The sequence below is a fragment of the Diplotaxodon limnothrissa genome, linkage group LG11 (genome assembly GCF_057381915.1).
Source record: "Diplotaxodon limnothrissa isolate DT_005_m linkage group LG11, D_limnothrissa_male_GT1.1, whole genome shotgun sequence".
NCBI classification, from domain to species: domain Eukaryota; kingdom Metazoa; phylum Chordata; class Actinopteri; order Cichliformes; family Cichlidae; genus Diplotaxodon; species Diplotaxodon limnothrissa.
Window position 1 is genome coordinate 2,738,613 of NC_140606.1, and position 18,734 is coordinate 2,757,346.

Genomic DNA, 18,734 nt, shown 5'->3' on the forward strand with positions numbered 1-18,734 from the left:
AGACATGGACTTTCAAAGTAAAACAGGAAACACATAACACAGACTGAACAAAGACACAGACTCGCACGCACTGCAACAGAGGGAACAGAGACGTGGGACCAGGGCAGACACAGACACTGACTGGACACGGGGATATAGCCACTAAGGACACACAGAGACGCGAACTAGACAAGGGGATACAGCTGACAGGGAAGACAGAGCAGCTAGAGAAGACAGACATAAACTATAAGACAGAACTCAAAGAAACCAAAGACTAGAAAGTATAAATAATATAATAAACTCAAAACCCCTGGGTCAACGACCCAGGCATCCTAACAGGATGTTCATTTGATAGCTATATCAACAAGCTTTTGATATAGTTTGCAGCTCACTGGTGCAGTGGGAAATGGACTGGCTCTTATATAGTTTTTTTGGCATTTACCATAGAATACCAGAATTGGCAGGTCCGCTTCAGATGCTCTGTGCGTTTCACAGATGAAAGCAAGTTCACCCTAAGCACACGTGACGGATCTGAGAGGTACTGGATAAGCCGTGGAGAACGCTATGTTGCCTGTAACATCACGACCAGTTTGGTGGTTGGTCAGTGACAGTCTGAGGGTGGCATATCCGTGAAGGAATATCTACAAGCTAGGCAACGGCACCCTGACTAGGTATCAGGATGAAATCACATTGTCAGACACTATGATGGTGCAGTGGCTCCTGGATTCGGCCTAGTGTCCGGCCTCATGTGGTCAGAGTATGGAGAGAGTTTCTGGAAGACGAAGGAATAATCATCATCATCATCATCATCATCATCACGATAATAATAATAATATCAGTGACTGACCCCAAGAGTTGCATGACCTAAATCCAGTAGAACACAAATACAACATCATGTTTTGACTGCATCCCAGATTCCACCTGGCTGCATCTGGGAGGAGATCCTACAGGATACTGTCCATCATTCCATTACAAGCCCCGAAATCTAGAATTGAATTCAAAATCCTGCTCCTCACATACAAGGTCTTAAATAATCAGGCCCCATCTTATCTTAATGACCTTGTAGTACCATATCACCCTATTAGAGCACTTCGCTCTCGCTCTGCAGGCCTACTTGTTGTTCCTAGTAGAATGGGAGGCAGAGCCTTCAGTCTTCAATTCAATTCAATTTTATTTATTTACACAGCGCCAAATCACAACAAAAGTCCCCTCAAGGCGCTTTATATTGTACAGTAGATACAGAGAAAAGCCCAACAATCATATGACCCCCTATGAGCAAGCACTAGGGCGACAGTGGGAAGGAAAAACTCCCTTTTAACAGGAAGGAACCTCCGGCAGAGCCTTCAGTTTTCAGGCCCCTCTTTTGTGGAACCAGCTTCCAGTTTGGATTCAGGAGACAGACACTATCTCTACTTTTAAGATGAGGCTTCAAACTTTCCTTTTTGCTGAAGCATATAGTTAGGGCTGGACCAGGTGACCCTGAATCCTCCCTTAGTTATGCTGCAATAGACGTTGAATTGAATTGACATTGTCAGGCCAGAAGTGACCATATTTGGAGGGTTAGAGGGTGGAGTATCCACCAGCAAGTTTTGGAAGAAGTATTCATATTCAAACTAGTAAAACACTATAATTTACCCTTCGAAACTGGAGCACCTCTTGCCCTGTGGTAGCTGGAATAGGCAAGATGGCATGACTCTTTATCATGTCATTTTTAATAATCAGCTCTGCACAGGAGCTCAAGAAGAGTCCATCCTGTTGCTCTTGGAGTCTAAAATGACAGTGTCGGCAACGTTAGTGACTGAGCAGACCTACTGACCTGTTGGGGCGATCGTGGCTCAAGAGTTGGGAGTTCACCTTGTAATCGGAAGGTTGCTGGTTCGAGCCCCGGCTTGGACTCGGTCATTCTGTCCTTGGGCACCAGTGTCCGGCAGCCTCGCCTCTGTCAGTGCACCCCAGGGTGGCTGTGGCTACAATGTAGCTTGCCATCACCAGTGTGTGATTGTGTGTGTGAATGGGTGGATGACTGGACGTGTAAAGCGCTTTGGGGTCCTTAGGGACTAGTAAAGCGCTATATAAATACAGGCCATTTATTATTGAGACAGCAGATGGTAAATGGCCTGTATTTATATAGCGCTTTACTAGTCCCTAAGGACCCCAAAGCGCTTTACACAAACAGTCATCCACCCATTCACACACACATTCACACACTGGTGATGGCAAGCTACATTGTAGCCACAGCCACCCTGGGGCGCACTGACAGAGAAGGAACAGTCAGTACTGAGTCTCCTAAAGGTCAGATTTCATTAGGGAAAAGGATCAAAAACTTTTTCTTAAGGCTGTTTCGCTTTTCTTCAAAGACTGAAGAAACCTAACATCAACCCTCCCCAACTGGTCATGACAGATGGCCGCCCCTTCCTGAGCCAGGTTCTGAGTTTTTTAAACCGAATTATTTGTGTCAGTTTGCTGTAAGATAAAGTAGGACTCGAATGCACAACTCCTTCAAAACAGTGAATTTAATTTACACTGATAAGTGATAACAACAGTCTCCAAAAATGTAAATCCACAGTAATGATGAGTCCTGATCCCAGGTGCCAGCAATTCTCCTTCCAGATGTTGTGCTGCACTTCAGCTCACTTGGTATTTACAATTGCTCAACACATTCACCTCTGATCCACAGATACCTGCTATTTCTTCTGTACAGGAAAGTTTCATAACACGTAGCAAAAGGAATCTCAGTCACCAGAGACTGTGACTGTAGTCATTCAACGATCTGATCAGCCACTCTTGAGTAGTGGCTCTTAATAGGGTCATCACAGGTAGGCTTGTGATTTCCAGCAGGTGTGTGGAGCGGAAAGGTGGGAAAATTCCATTGAGTCCTGCTGCTGCACAAGAACCAGCACACTCAGAAACAAACATACACACATATTAACACATGAAACAGAGGACTGAGGAAAAGAGCATGAGATGGCAAGAGAGGCAAAAACTGACAGATCAGGACAGCAAGGACGGAGGGACGATGACAATTTGTCCTTAAAGACTTAATTACGAAATAAGAAATTCAAGTTGGTCTTCACTCTGTGTAGTTTATCAATTGAGATTTCAGCATTGACTCTTTTTAAAGTTTATTTCTAAGAAAAACAGGACAGCAACTTAAAAAAAGATACATCCAGGAAAAGGACATAAACGACTTACAAACACAGACAGAAAAACAAACACTGAAACAAACGGACAGAAGAGAGAGCGTAGCGCATAAATCCAGAATTGAATTCAAAATCCTGCTCCTCACATACAAGGTCTTAAATAATCAGGCCCCATCTTATCTTGATGACCTTGTAGTCATTATAGGGGGCGAGCATTTCTAATGAGAATTGGGTAGAAGAGGTTATAATTTAGATTTGTCTGGTCACTGGTTTTTGTTTGGCTGCAGGGGGAGGGGAGCAGCTGATCGGAGCAGCTGACAGAGCTCAAAGGGAGAAACGTGCACAATAAAAACAAAAGTTTTGCAAGCAGCCATTTCTGGGTCCTGCCGGGTCCTGTTATAGTTTGTTTGAAGTGAGATCAGTAATTTCAGAAGTGAGATTTAAACAATGACTCACAGTGACGCAAAGACACAGGAAATGCTCACAGTTAGATTTTCTCCTCTCTCCACATGCACTGTTCTATCAATCTGCTAAACTTAATATCTTTATTTAGTACTGGTAGAATCTGACTTTTTAAAAACATCTTCATTGTGCCTGGGTTGAAGAAATAATCATAATGCAGTCGTTATCCTCACATGTATCCTATAGAATAAAGAACTGTAAATCTGTAAAACTGTAAATAAATAAATAAATAAAACTAAATGAATGAAGTAAATTGAAGTAAAAGAAAATCTAAATTAGACAAATTATTCTAACTTTACTTGAATATTTATTGTATTAATTCGACCTCGAGAATGTCACGGTTCTGGGTCCGTTGGACCCAGTATTTTGAGTTTATTATATTTCGGTTTAATTCTGCTTCATGGATTGTTTTCTTATTCTGTGATGATAATTATTATTATTATTAGTTTCTTGTTTCTGTTTATCCGTGCTTAAGGATTTGTTCTCGGTTATATCTCACGTTTAGTTTAGTTCAGGTTCCATGTGTCATTCTGTCTGTCTCTCAGTGCTTGTTTAGTAATTCATGTTTCCTGTTTTATTGTGAAAGTCTTTGTCTTATGTTAGTGTGTGCAGCTTTGCTCCCCCTGTCTCGTTAGTCCAATTTCTCCCAGCTGTGTCTCCCTCCTGTTGCCCATTCCCTGATTACCACCCTGTGTATATTAGCCCTGTGTTTTCCTGTGCTCAGCGTCGCGTCGTACCCTCAGAATTATGCCTGTGTGTTCAGTTCTCAGTGTCATTGTTCAGTTCACGTTTTCGTTTATCACCAGCAATAAAGCTAAGGTTCTCAGTTTCAATTCAGTCTCAGAGTCTCGCATTTGGATCCTCCTCTCCATCCGCCTGCACACAGAGCCCTGACAGAGAACAAATCTTATGATAACAGTAGCGTAAGTATCTCTGCAGCGAGCCTCTGACACTCTGTCCTGACATGAGTCATGGATGATGGTGACATGTTCATAATTAACAGCAGGGCTGTGGTGTGATCGTACAACTGGCTTTGTGCTGAGTTAGCTTTCACTGAGTCAGCTGGACACTGATTTCATTAATCTCATTAATCACTTCTGCCTGCTAACCTTTCTCCTCCTTCTCTCTCTGCTTAACCCCAACTACACTGTGCAACAGCATTTTCAAAGACTTCTTTTAATAGCTTAGTCAAGCTGTCAGAGGTGACGTCACTGTTCCCTTAAATTTTTCATTGTTTGTCATACCCATGGACCGCTCTGATCCCTCCTGTTGAAGAGAGTGATTAAAGACACGTCTGCACCTGTGAGTGAGCAGAGCCATCAGACTGGAGGGGACACCTCAGACAAGGAGGTGCAGGCAGAGTAATCTTTCCTGTCTTCTGCAGTTTATAATCTTTTATATCTAATGTTCACACTCAGGTGAACGCATCAGAAACAGCTCAGAGGTCAGGATCTTGCCCCTTCTAAAGTCTACTCTCTATACAGAAAAGCTTCCTGGTGCAAAACACTGTCTTCCCTTCTTAATTAATTCAGTTATCATAAATAAAACTGCTTGTTTTTAACTAATATTAATATAACAATAATAATTATCGTTAGTATTTCTGTAAAACCTCTTAGTTGTAAAATGTATTTATTTATTTTTTGCCTGTCCTGTTTTGATTCTTTTGCCATCAGAATTATTGTCTAAAGGTGAAGAAAGATGCCGGATTTACTTTACCAAATGGACCATCCCAGCCTCGCTGTATTGGTCTGTTTGATTCACCTTTTATTGCTTATTTTATTTTATTTTCACTTGCTCCACACGGGACAGACATGACTGGGAGAAAGAACAACAGCGGGTAAGAGGGACGGGGATAAAGGGCAAAAAACAAAAACCAACAAAACAAACAGACAAAAAATCCAAATATTGATCACCTGGATCACCTTTTGAGAAAGGAAAAAAGAGAAAACAAGGAAAAAATGAGAGCAACATAATAAACAACATCATCGCGATGATCTATGTGAATATGACAGTAAATACTAAATATTAAACATTATTGTGCAGCACATAAGATCAACAGAACACAGTGTGCTTTGAGGTAGGAGCCAAAAAGGGTGTAGTTTGTGGGTGTGATCACCCGTGTGTACACCTGTGAGCATGGACGCGCTTGTTTATTTAAAAGGTTCATTCATGTAATGATCTGCTAGAGGGTGTGGGGGGGCCACAGCCCCGTCCTCCAGGGCATGAAGCAGGTATGGAGGAGATCAAAACTCCAGACATCCAGAGGCCCCCAGAACACAAGAGACCAAGGAAGACCAACAGAGGGGCAGCCGCGCCACTGTCCCAGAAAGAGCTGAGGAGAGTCCCAGATGAGGGCTCACTCAGCAGCCGCGGAGCAGAAGCCAGGGGGAGTTGCAGTGACGCGCCCGTGAGCTCCGCCGGCAGCCAGCCGTGCCTGAGTGACCGAGCCCCAGGCCGAGAGGCCGGGGGCACCCCACCTCCGAAGTGGCCCGAGCGAGCCCCAGGCTCCAGGCCCCGATAAGCGGCCGCCAAGGAGTGAGCCGGTGTGTACCATGTGTACACCGGCATGTGTGTTCTAAGGTGCATTTAAAACCCAGGAGGGCATGGAGCTACCTGCCAGAGAGCAGCAGGTAAGCGCATGGTCCCTCCTGCTAGCCCTCAATGTCTACGTGTATTTAACATTGAGAGGTGGGCAACGACACCAGGGGTGAGGTGTACACCCTGATGGACATCTGGATGCTGTGTATCGTGCCCACCCCCAAGATCCTATATGTATGTGTTATGAGAGTGTGAGTAATGTGAGTGTCTAAGTTGTGGGATAAAGTTGAGGCACAGGAAGCCAGAAGGGGACAGAGGGGGGGATGCCTCCTCTGCACCCTGGTGAACCACCTTTACCCAAAGGCCCTGCATGTGTGGGTGATTGTGGTGGAGCGGGAAGAGGGAGGCAGCTGGAGATGGGGAGGGAAGGAAGGGAGGGGCAAGTGACCCCTTGTAAAATGTATTAAATGTCTTGTTGGTGTCAGTCAAATCAGATTAACAGATGCATGAAGCAGATTTTAAGCAGTTTTATCTCCTCAGTGTCACATCACAGCCTTGGTGTGTGTCTGTGTGTGTTCTGTTTGTTATGCCTCAGGTGTCAAGCAGTGGTTAAAGGTGTTTTTCTTTGTTTTTTTTCTTGTTAATAACTGTTTTTCATGCTTTGATTTTTGTCAGTGAATGTAGGTTTGTGATTAAAATTGAATTCTTATCACCTACTTTTTTTTTACCCTTCATTCAGTGATATTTTTTCTACATTTAATTAGATTATCTAGAAAATAATTCAATAAGGAGAGATTGTGTGGAAATACCAAACATGATTTATTAAAGACAAAAATAAAGTAAGCCATCTGGCAATTAACTATAATGACCCATCATAGAAGAAAGAATCCCAGCAGTGAAAGGAGTTAGGAGGGTTGCATGACAGTGTCTGAAAGACACAAACTAGCAGCCGAAGAGCGAGGAAGCCTTCAAATGGGTTTCTAAATACTGTCCTAATTTAACTAATGCATAAGCTTAATTTTCTATATCATCAGAATATATCTGTATTACAGCTTTTTGTGTGTGACTTTGCATTAAAACTGGGACGTGTATGTAATTGTTGACATTCCAGACTCACAAAAACTGAAATAAACTAAAACTATCTTTTGAAAAATAACTAAAACAGGACAGAACTGGAAACCTGTTTTAACATAAAAGCAGCAAACACATAACCTATAATTACTTGTGGTGTGTATCATCTCAAAAGTGTAATGGTAGAGTTTATTCTGCATTATGGGCTGTAACACTGTATAATAATAATTTACAAATAAACAGGATAATCAATCACAAAGCAACTGTTATCTACAGTAAGTAAAAACTGGTCTTTATCCTTTCATCATGTAACACGAGCTTTGTCCGCACCTGGACTCGAACCCGCGCTCTGATGGTTCCGTAAAAACTCCGTCTTTTTTTCATTGGATATAACGTAGCGATTTGATTGGTTGTTTCTGCGTTCCACCTATGAGTGATGGGCCGAGGTGTCAGCGTTTTTCTACCCGCTCTGGTGGCACGGAGCGAGGCTGGCTGTGGTGGATGTGCTGCGGGTCGAGTCGCTTTATACAGTATGGAGCCGCCCGACTTCGAAAGCATGAATTTTACGGTGGCGCCGGAGGTGTCTGCCTACCCGGTGTGCAAAGAGTGGAAAGAGGGTGCGGAAGGATCGGTGTTCCATCTCGCCAACATCTTTCTGTTCCTTGGCTTCATGGGGGGCAGTGGCTTTTACGGACTCTTCTACCTGTTCACCTTTCTCACTCTGGGCTTCTTCTGCTCCACTCTCTGGTCGTGGTCGGACTCCTGCACCACGGACTCTTTTCTGTGGAGTTTGGCGATCTTCGCGGTGTGTCTGGTACAAGTCCTGCACATGTCATACAGGCTGAGGAGCTTTTCGTTTGACAAGGACTTCCAGGAGCTGTATAGCTGCATGTTTAAAAGAGTCGGAGTGTCATTGTCCCATTTTGGGAAGATAGTGGCCTGCTGTGACGGGGAAGTCCAAACTTTAGAGAAGGACCGCTGCTTCGCCGTAGAAGGAAAAACCGCTATTGACAAGCTGTCAGTGCTGCTCTCCGGAAGGTGATTGCGCACACACGCTTGAACAGCTCAGTGTCAAACATGGTACACCCCAACATAGAGTTTAGCACAGTCATGCCCCTATTGATATTAGAACAAAGGGTGTGTTTTCTAGATACTCTTTGTCATGTGAAAGTCTTACTGACAGACTCCAAATGTTTATCTGGGTCAGGGTTACTGGGACTGATCAGGATTGGCTCATGAGCTAAAAGGTTCATTATTGTAATCTGCATTTCTAGTTCACTCTTTACCTGAGGAGTCTTTGCAGCTTTGACCGCGTAGCTTTGTTTGTTTGTTTGTTTGTTTGTTTGTTTGTTTGTTTGTTTGATTGACCAGGCTTTAACCACAACAGCTCCATGTGTCTAAATTATGCGCAAGTAAAATGAGCACATGGTAAATTAGTATAGCTTTCAAGAGCCTAGATTTAAACATGCTTTTCATAACCACATGTCCTTGGGGAGTAAAGGCTGAATAGATTACACTGTAATGATTTGCTTTTCACTCATCTATGGACAGCAGCTTATTGAACAGTTAAATGTTTTTCTGCGGTTACTGTGAAAGCACTCGCATTAGGTGACTGATTACCTTAATGATAAGTCTACTAGTATTTTCATGTAAAGTCAATGCATTTTCATCAGTTTTTGTGCTTTATTACTTTTGTAGTTAAAAATGTACTGGAGTAATAGTTTGTACAAAATGTAGCCTAGTGCACAAACGCACATTGCAGAATTTATCATGAAATCAGTTTTACACGTATTAGAATATATGTAATATATGTAGTAGAGTGCTCTGAGGCAGTGGATGCTGCCTGTGAACTTACATTTTCAGATATTTGTTCTGAGAAAGTGAGGCAGAACACCACCACAAATTTTGGATGTTACTATGATGGAAAGAAGTAGAATTGGTCCTAGCACAGAACCCTGTGGAACTCCATAATTAACCTCAGTGTGTGAAACAGCACTACTCACACGTCTCTGAGTCCAGACGCTAAAAGGCAAGGAGCACTTGCTGCTGGAGCTATTTATGAAGTTCTGCATCACTGAGAGAGCAGCTCTCTTTTAGAGAGGCTAAAAGGTCATCGAAGGTAACACGCTCACTGCACTGAATGGAGACGGGGTGGTTCATGTATATGTTAGTTTGGTCACAGCATGTCTCTGTGGCTTCACTTTGTTTTTAAACAAATTGACTTAGTGTGGAGTGAAGTGTTTGCCCACTTCCTGATTTCCTGGTGTTTTGCATATTTGTCACACTTACATGGTTCAGATCATCAATTGATATGAGACAAAGATAACCCAAATAAATATAAAATGCACTTTTTAAATGATGATTTCATTGATTAGAGGAGAAAAGTTATCCAAACCTACCTGGTCCTGTGTGAAAAAGTAATTGCCCCTCTTGGTAAATCATTGATTAACTGTGATTAACCACATTTTCTTTGGAGAGCTGCGTTCAATTTCACTAAACACACTCAGGCCTGATTACTGGAAGATCTGTTGAATCAAGAAATCACTTGAACAGAACCTGTTAGACAAAGTTAAGGAAGGCTAAAAGATCTCAAGAAGGAACACATCATGCCATCTAAAGAAAAACTTGAGAAAAAAATCACTGATATCCATCAGTATGTTAAGTGTTACAAAGGCATTTCCAAGGCTTGGGACTCCAGTGAAACACAGTGAGAGCCATTATACACAAATGGAGAAAACATGGAACAGTGATTAGCCTTCCCAAAATTACTCCAAGAGCATGTCGAAGTCTCATCCAGGAGGTGACAGAAGAACCCAGAACGGCATTAAAGAACCACAGGCTTCACATTTCTCAGTTAAGGTCAGAGTTCATGATTTAGAGACTGGGCAAAAACAGGATCCATGGGAGAGTTCACCAAACAAAAACCATTGCTGACCCAAAAGAACACAAAGGCTTGTCTCACATTTGCCAAAACAAACATCTTGATTGACCCCAAGACATCTGTGAAAGTATTCTGTGGACCGATTCAACTATTTGGAATGTTTGAGTACCGTTACATCTGCCATAAAACTAACACAGCCTTTCAGAAAAGGAACAGTCCTCAATTACTGAATGGTTGGAAGTGATGCAAATTATATAATGTGGGCTTTGTAGTTACCAGATCTTAAACTAAAAAAAACACCATTATGAAATTAACCAACAGTAAAATATGGTGGTGGCAGTGGGATGATCTGGGGCTGTTTTGCTGCCTCAGGACCTGGAAGACTTGGAACCATGAATTTTTCTACCAAAATATCACGGAGAGTGTCCGGTCCGGTTTGTGATCTCAAGCTGAAGCACACTTGGGTTCTGCAGCAGGAAAATGATCCAAAACACAACAGCAAGTCCACCTCTGGCTTAAGAAAAACAAGATGAAGACTTTGGAGTGGACTATTCAAAGTCCTGACCTGTTATTAACCTCTGTCTCTCTTCCACAGCATGTCTTTATCCTGTCTTCCTTCTCTCACCCCAACCAATCACAGCAGATGGCCCCGCCCCTCCCTGAGCCTGGTTCTGCTGGAGGTTTCTTCCTGTTAAAAGGGAGTTTTTCCTTCCCACTGTCGCCAAAGTGCTTCCTCATAGGGGGTCATGTGATTGTCGGGTTTTTCTCTGTATGTATTATTGTAGGGTCTACCTTACAATATAAAGCATCTTGAGGTGACTGTTGTGATTTGGCGCTGTGTAAATAAAATTGAAACTGAATCTGATTGAGATGCTGTGACATTTAAAAGGCAGTTTATGCTTGAAAAGCCTCCAGTAAAAGACTCATTGCCAGTTATCGCCAACACTTGAGAGCAGTTGTTGCTGCTGAGGGTGGCCCAACCAGTTTTTAGATTTATGGGTACTTATGAGCCTTGGAGATTTGGATCTGTTTTCCCTTCAATAATAAACACCTTCATTTAGAAACTGCATTTTGTGTTTTAAGCCTGGTCTAATATTTAAAATAGTTTGATCATCTAAAACATTTAAGTGTGACAAACAAACAAAAAATAGGAAATCAAGAAGGGGGCTGTATGCTCCAGGCCACTATTATTTTAAGCTGCCTGCATGCAAGTGACTTCTCATCTATATATTATAGTGAGGATGACGTCACTTAATGCTGCAAATGACATTTTCTGTTGAAAGTAGAAAACTTAGAGAACAGACAGAGCCGGAGCTAAAAATTGTCTGTTGCCTGTTTTATTTTCTCGCTGAAAGCAGACGCGATTTATTGGGATATTTTAATGATTTTACAGCTCAGTGTGCCACTCTGCAGCAGGTACACCACCTGTTAAAACTGGGGCACCAAAGCCTCATTTAGTCGTGGTCACGTGATCTGGGTGTTTTTAACCACGTTTCAGAGCAGTGTTTTGAAACATCTGCACTCGCGAAGCTTGACACAGTGTTGAAATGTCTGTTTTGAACTTCCCATCTTCTGCTGCTCAACCCAAAGATGCATTTGCATTACAAATATGGCACAATTTAAGGGGAAATAAAGAGTATAAGATTACCAAGAAGCATTGTTACAACAAAGAAATACCAAACACAAATTTCCTTACTTTTTGTGCTAAGTTTAGAAATCGGAGAGGGAAAAGGTCAATTCAGAACTTGCTGGGGAATTCTCAGAATTTTACATTTTCTGTCTTTTATTTATGAAAAACAGGATAACAAGTGAACAAGACATCTCCACGATAAGAGCAAAACAGCACAGACAGCAGGACAATCATTGGACCAGGGGGAAATAGGAATGGGTGTAAGGTGAAAAATGTGTAAGGAATTTTAATCTTAAGTGTCAAAATAAAGGAAAGAACAATATAAATGCTAATAGTTACAGTAATTGAACACACATGTGTTGGTGCCCAGTTTGTGTGTCACTGTGCTCCGATTGCCACAACGAACACTGTAACCCTTTCACCTTCTACCTCTTCTCTAGCTCCTCTCTCATCCTTGCTATTTCTCCCGCTTCTCATCTTTTTTCTTCTTGACGTCACTATCACTTGATATAGCTACATCACTTCCTGTTCATCTGTCTGTATCTGGAAGTCCCACAGGATCTTCGCTTGGTCATTCTCAACCTCCGTAGGAGCCGTATCCCATTTTGACCTTGGAATTTCCGTGCTATACTTAGCACAGATATTTTTATATACTATACCAACTACTTGGTTATGGCGTACTCAGAGCTTGTTTCTGAGCTGCCATAATTAGTGCCTCTGTGCTGTCTTTCAGTGCAGCTTTGCCGTGCAGGGGCCTGTCCTTCCATCATGGTTCCTCTTCTTTCTGTTGCCTTAGGTATTCACTAAACATACCATCAGTTGTGGCCAGGCTATTATCCCAGCAGGGTATCTGACGCCCAGCAGGGCATAGGTGTTGATTGCCTGGATCAACATCCATGCCCAGCTGACTCCTCGGGACTTGCCTTACTCTGCAGGTATTTGGTGGTTGCAGCTTTCGTAGTCCATGGTCCCATTTGCCTGTGGGATTCTGAGGCATTTGTAGCTGTCCTGCAATGTGGTCCTCTGGCTGTGCATTTAACTCAGTTCTTACTACCTTCCCTCTTTGTTACCATCTTACTACACTTCTCTGGTCTGAATGACATGCCCATGTTCTTGTTCACTCCTGGCATACAGCTCAATGTCATCCGTGTAGAGGAGGCGGCAAACGATTGGTCCATAGTTGTACCGTTTTCATTGAAATTTCATTGCAAGTATTCCAAAAAAAAAAAAGTTTATTTCTGATATTAAAATGTCCTGGGGGCATGTGGTTGCCTGATCACCCTGTGTGATAAAATTACACACATGAAAAAACATGTTGCACACTTATGTAGTATTACAACACTACCATTACAGAATGTTTTAGGTTGTTTTAGTTAATAACTTTATCTTTAGTGTCTACTGTTGTGAACTTGACCTATTAAAATCAACTCTTGCTCCATTGTCCAACAGAATCCGTGTGACAGTTAATGGAGAGTTTCTGCATTACATCTACCCTTTCCAGTTTCTGGATTCACCAGAATGGGACTCTCTGCAGCCATCGGAGGAGGGCGTATTCCAGGTTCATTTTGTTGTAATCCAAGCTACACATTAAATACTGTGTGTGTGTCTGTGTGTGAGTGTGTGATGCACAAATCACACATCCACGAATACATAAGGAAGATGGCTCCAACTGGCATATCGCTACATCGATCACTACGGCCGTCTTCTTCTGTTTGTCTACCACCACTATGTCCGGCTGGTTAGCCACCACCATTTTGTCCGTCTGTATCTGGAAGTCCCACAGGATCTTAGCTCGGTCATTCTCCACCACCTTAGTGGGCATCTCCCATTTTGACCTCGGGACTTCCAGGTTATACTCGGCACAGATGTTCCTGTATACTTGGCCACTTGGTTATGGCTGGGTGTGGGTTTAAAACATTGATTTTCTGATTAAAATTGGTTTTAGTTTTAATAAAGTGATATCGATTCCTTATATCCTGAATCGATTTTTAAATATAAATGTATTTTGCCAGAAATGCCAGAATCTCATGTTAAAGCTCACAAAACTATTTTAACAACCACCAAACAGCTAAAACAGCAAATGAGAGCAGGTGAACGGATTCTGCAAAAAGATGTAAACACAAAGCGTGTGTCGTCACCCCGCGTCCACAGACACACCGTCGGGGCTGAAAGCCGACACCTCACAGATTCTGGTGCTGCAGGTTTCATCACTCTGACCAAAATTCACTGAACCAGCAGCAAAGGAAAATCCAAACTATGCTTAACAAACAAATAGATATCATCATTAATTCACTCTGACTTTGGCTGTTTTGTTTCCACATCGATAAAAACCACTCTCTCTCTCAGTGTACTTCAAGGACAGTTTCCCATCTCAAATCTCTGTTTTCTGGATTATTTGCTTGCTTATTACACACCAGTCTACGTACAGCGCTGTCAGCTGCTGTTTTTTGGGGGGGTTTTAAGTGACCTCTGACAAGAAAGCCTCATTTCTGCTGTTCAATACAGAAGAAATTTTAACTTTTTAAAATTATGCCAAATTGCATAACGCTTGGCTGTGTCTCTAATAAAGCTTATTTTCTTCAGTTGTTGATCTACGGCAGAATATTTTAAGGTTATCTGCTATAAAAAGCCAGGCCAGGAAAATCTCCTTCATGTTTTTCTGTGTTTTATTCTCAGTTACTTTCACACAAAGGCTCCTCTGATGAAGTCCTACAAGTGTCAGCTTTGTTTTTATACGTAGATATAAAAATGTGCACATGTACTGATAAATGATAAAAGAATTATGTTTCTGACTGCCTGAGAAAAAATTGAATCGAATCAAATCGGTGATTGAATCAAATCCATCCATCCATCTTCTTCCGCCTATCCGGTGCAGGGTTGCGGGGGCAGCAGCCTAAGCAGAGAAGCCCAGACCTCCCTGTCCCCAGCCACCTCCTCCAGCTGGCCTGGCCCAGCTGAGAGATATAATCTCTCCAGCGTGTCCTGGGTCTGCCCCGGGGCCTCCTCCGGGCTGCCATCCCTCCCGGATGGCTGAACTCCTCACACTAGCTCACACTAGCTCTCTAAGGGAGAGGCCAGCCACTCTTCAGAGGAAGCTCATTTCTGCCGGTCACTACCCACAGCTCGTGACCATAGGTGAGGGTAGGGACGTAGATCGACCGGTAAAATGAGAGCTTCGCTTTTACGCTCAACTCTCTCTTCACCACGACGGACTGGTGCAGCGTCCGCATCACTGCAGCCGCAGCACCGTCTGTTGATCTCCCGCTCCCTTCTCCCGTCACTCGTGAACACGACCCTGAGATACTTAAATTCTTCCACTCGGGTCAGGAACTCGTCCCTGACTGGGAGTGGGCACTCCACCCTTTTCCGGCTGAGGACCATGGCCTCAGATTTAGAAGTGCTGATTCTCATTTCCACCGCTTCACATTTGGCTGCGAACCGTTCCAGTGCCAGCTGGAGGCCTTCACCCGATGAAGCCAACAGAACCACAACATCCGCGAAAAGCAGAGATGAGATCCTGAGACCACCCAGGTGAAAGCCTTCCACCACTTGGCCTAGAAATCCTGTCCGTAAAATTTACGAACAGAATCAGTGACAAAGGGCAGCCATGGCGGAGCCCATCACCCAGCAGGAACGAGTCTGACTTGTTGCCGGCAATGCGAACCAAGCTCTTGTAATGGTTTTATAGGGATTGAATAGTCCGTCACAATGGGCTAATCACCCCATACTCCCGGAGCACCCCCCACAGGACCCTCAGATGGACACGGTCGAATACCTTTTACAATAATAATAATAATGGATTGGATTTATATAGCGCTTTTCAAGGCACCCAAAGCGCTTTACAATACCACTATTCATTCACTCTCACATTCATACACTGGTGGAGGCAAGCTACGGTTGTAGCCACAGCTGCCCTGGGACAGACTGACAGAAGCGAGGCTGCCATATCACGCCATCGGTCCCTCTGGCCAACACCAGTAGGCAAGTAGGGTAAAGTGTCTTGCCCAAGGACACAACGACCAGGACAGAGAGCCCAGGGATCGAACCGGCGACCTTCCGGTTACAGATGCGATTCCCAACCCCCTGAGCCATGGTCGCCCCTTTTACAAGTCCACAAAACACATGGAGCAGTGTCCTGCATGGAGAAGGACACTAGAGGCTGAGATTAAGAGATCATGGAGGAAAGTTAGCCAACTGAGAGCCCCAAACGAGAGGTCATCCAGCAGCCACGGAGCAGAGACCAGAGGGGGTTGCAGTAACGTGCCCGCTGGCTCTGCCGGCAGCTAGCTGTGCCAGAGAGGACCGGGCCTCAGGCCCAGAGGCCTGAGGGCACCCACCCCCCCGGAAGGGGCCCAGCCAGGCCACAGGCGCCAGGCCCCACCAATTGGCCACCAGGAGTGAGCCGGTACATACTTGAGCGCCCAGCCCCAGACACCAAGAACCACCAACACACCAACGTCTGAAGGCATCGGCCACTGGCAGGGAGTGTGGTGAGGGGAGATAAGCCTCCATACCTCAGAGAGCCTGAGATGTTCCCAGAGAGGTGGAGTCTAAGACCCGACCTGACATATAGATACAGACGAGCAGGCGCACGCAGACACAAACGTGCATTCCCACCCCCATATACACAAACGAATGCTCGGCACTCACCCTGTAGCTGTTGGCATGATGACATTGTATATAATTTGGATTATTTCTTTATCTTGTCAAGATCCGTGTCATCATTGTAAATTGTTTAAGCTGCACATTACTTTGTTTGTTATTTTATTTAGTCAAATTTACTATTTGACAATTTACTTTAGTCAAAGTTTTGGTGCTTTTATTTTGAAATTCAAGCTTGCTTACAAGTTGCGCTAGTTTCCTCTTTGGGTAGAAAGAAGGAGAAAACACCTGTAAGTGCAGAAAGAATGTTTTTTTTAATTATAAGTTATGTTAAGAGGACATTAACTACACACGGTTAAACTGGTAAAGGAAACCTCAGAAGAACCTCAGAAAACCACTTGCATCTGCCTGTGCTTCCAGGGAATCATACACCCGACGTGGAGACAGACACAAATAGGCACTGTACACACAATCACACTCCCCAAACACACTCTATAGGGGCAAACCGTACCCAGACCCAGCAGATGTAACCCTTCTCTCTGGGGTGGAGGAAAGCAGACCGCCTCCTTATCTGCAGTAGCAGGGAGGCCCCGCACCCCAGACCCCAATCTGACGGCCAGCACCTCCTCTCAGCCCCCCAGCCCTGACGGCTAACAGAACGGGGGTGAGTGAGGCTCAGTGTCTAAACGAGTCTCACAGGCCTGAATGCGCGCTTAAAGCCTTTTATGGTTCTTGTTTGATCTGCTGCTCACCACTAACAAGCACAAGCATACGTTTTGGACTTTTCTGTAATTTTGCACATTTATTTGTTACAATTTAATTCCAAAGACTTGTGATGACAGATTTCTTTCTTTGTCACAACAGCTTTTTCTTTATCATGCAGAAAAACAACAAAAATGTTGTATTGAGGTTAAACAAAGTTTAACTTGTTTTGTGGTTTATTCTCAGGTGACGCTGCGTGCTGATAACCCCTGCCGGTACGTAGCGTGGAGGAGGAAAAAGCTCTACCTGCTCTTTGCTAAGCATCGCTACATAGCCAAGATCTTTGCCCTGGTTGTACGCAATGACATAGCAGAAAAGCTGTATTCACTCAGTGACAAGACTTTTGACAGATACGGACACCGCTACGATCTCCGCTTACCATGTTACCCTCACATGCCGGGGACTGAAATAGAAAGGGCTGATGACCATCTGCAAGTGCCGGTGCAGAGCAGGGGGGCTCCGTAAACATACACACATGCACATTCTTCATGCGCTAAATCGCAGTGCGTGGAAGTCAGTGTCAGTCAGGCTGCAGACATGTTTGCAGACAGGTAGACCGTATACCTGAGCACGAAAACAGTCTGTAGTGTTGTTACTCACAGGGCCATAATTTATGGGGCAATGAAACTTTTGAAACTTGCTTCGGATTTTAAATCAAACGATCAAGATCTGTTAGAAGTGCAGAATTTATCTTTATTTTAAGGGGTTTAGCAAAATGATTGCATTATATGACTTATACACACTTTTATACAGTTATAGCGGCGCCAAAGAGAATGGACAGTAAATTAAATTATGGACAGTAAAAATGTAGCAGATCTAAAACTCTGGATTTGATTCTAAGTGTTGAAGTTTGGAGAGTTAATGCAAAGAGACACAGATGAAGGATGACATCATCAGGCTGCAAAGCCAACAGAAGCCCGTCAGAGAGGAACAACTTTAAGAGTGGCAAATCAACAATCGTGGACATTTTTAAGAAGGATGCATTGGCCAGCTCAGCAGTAACTGAAGGCCTGGACAGCAACTAAAAGGAATAAATTCTTTCTGGGTTTTGGGGGGTTGTTGGGTGCTGGGGTCCTGATCTTTGAGACTTTTCACTCTCATTGTTAAGTGCATTTTGTGACAAACGCACATACTCAGACAAAACACAGAAAACACAAGATTGCTGGTTTGTGTATCCATTTTTTCCTTGTAGGCGCTGCTTGTTTTTTATTGTTTTGTCTTACAGGTGCAGCAGTTGGAGACTCATTGTTCTTCTGTCACAGGACAGCAGACGTCTTAAATTCATATGATATTGACGGATTAGATCAATATGTGTTGTCAGTGGTACACTGACTGATGTTGTTCTGTGACAATAAATGATTTTACTGTGTAGATGCCAAACACAAACTTAATCAGTTTTCTAAGCACATGAGTCTGGAGTTCATTTTGTCAGTATGTTAGGAAGTCTAATGTATAAATATATTTTCAGCCTTAATGCCTCTGAAAGTGAAGTTACTGCGGGTTTGTCAACCAAACGCTTCGACAAAGATCCACACACCCAGCAGAGTCATTCAGATGCTGGTGCAGTCTCACTGCTTGTGTTGAAAAAGTTCACATATAAGAGTATTAATAAAGTATGAATAACAGAGGGTCGTTTTGTGTGATTGGATCCATTGAGGAGAAGAGAAGG

The 18,734-nt window shown here is 43.5% G+C and overlaps 1 protein-coding gene across 1 annotated transcript; it reads left to right on the forward strand.

The window, feature by feature from the left end:
- Positions 1-7,669: 7,669 nt before the first annotated feature.
- popdc3 (popeye domain cAMP effector 3) lies at positions 7,670-17,538 on the forward strand. The gene is made up of 3 exons (XM_085366092.1): positions 7,670-8,228; positions 13,151-13,259; positions 17,252-17,538. Exons 1-3 carry the CDS (start codon positions 7,723-7,725, stop codon positions 17,528-17,530), a joined length of 894 nt encoding a protein of 297 aa, XP_085222218.1. The 5' UTR covers positions 7,670-7,722; the 3' UTR covers positions 17,531-17,538.
- The last annotated feature ends 1,196 nt before the right edge of the window (positions 17,539-18,734 follow it).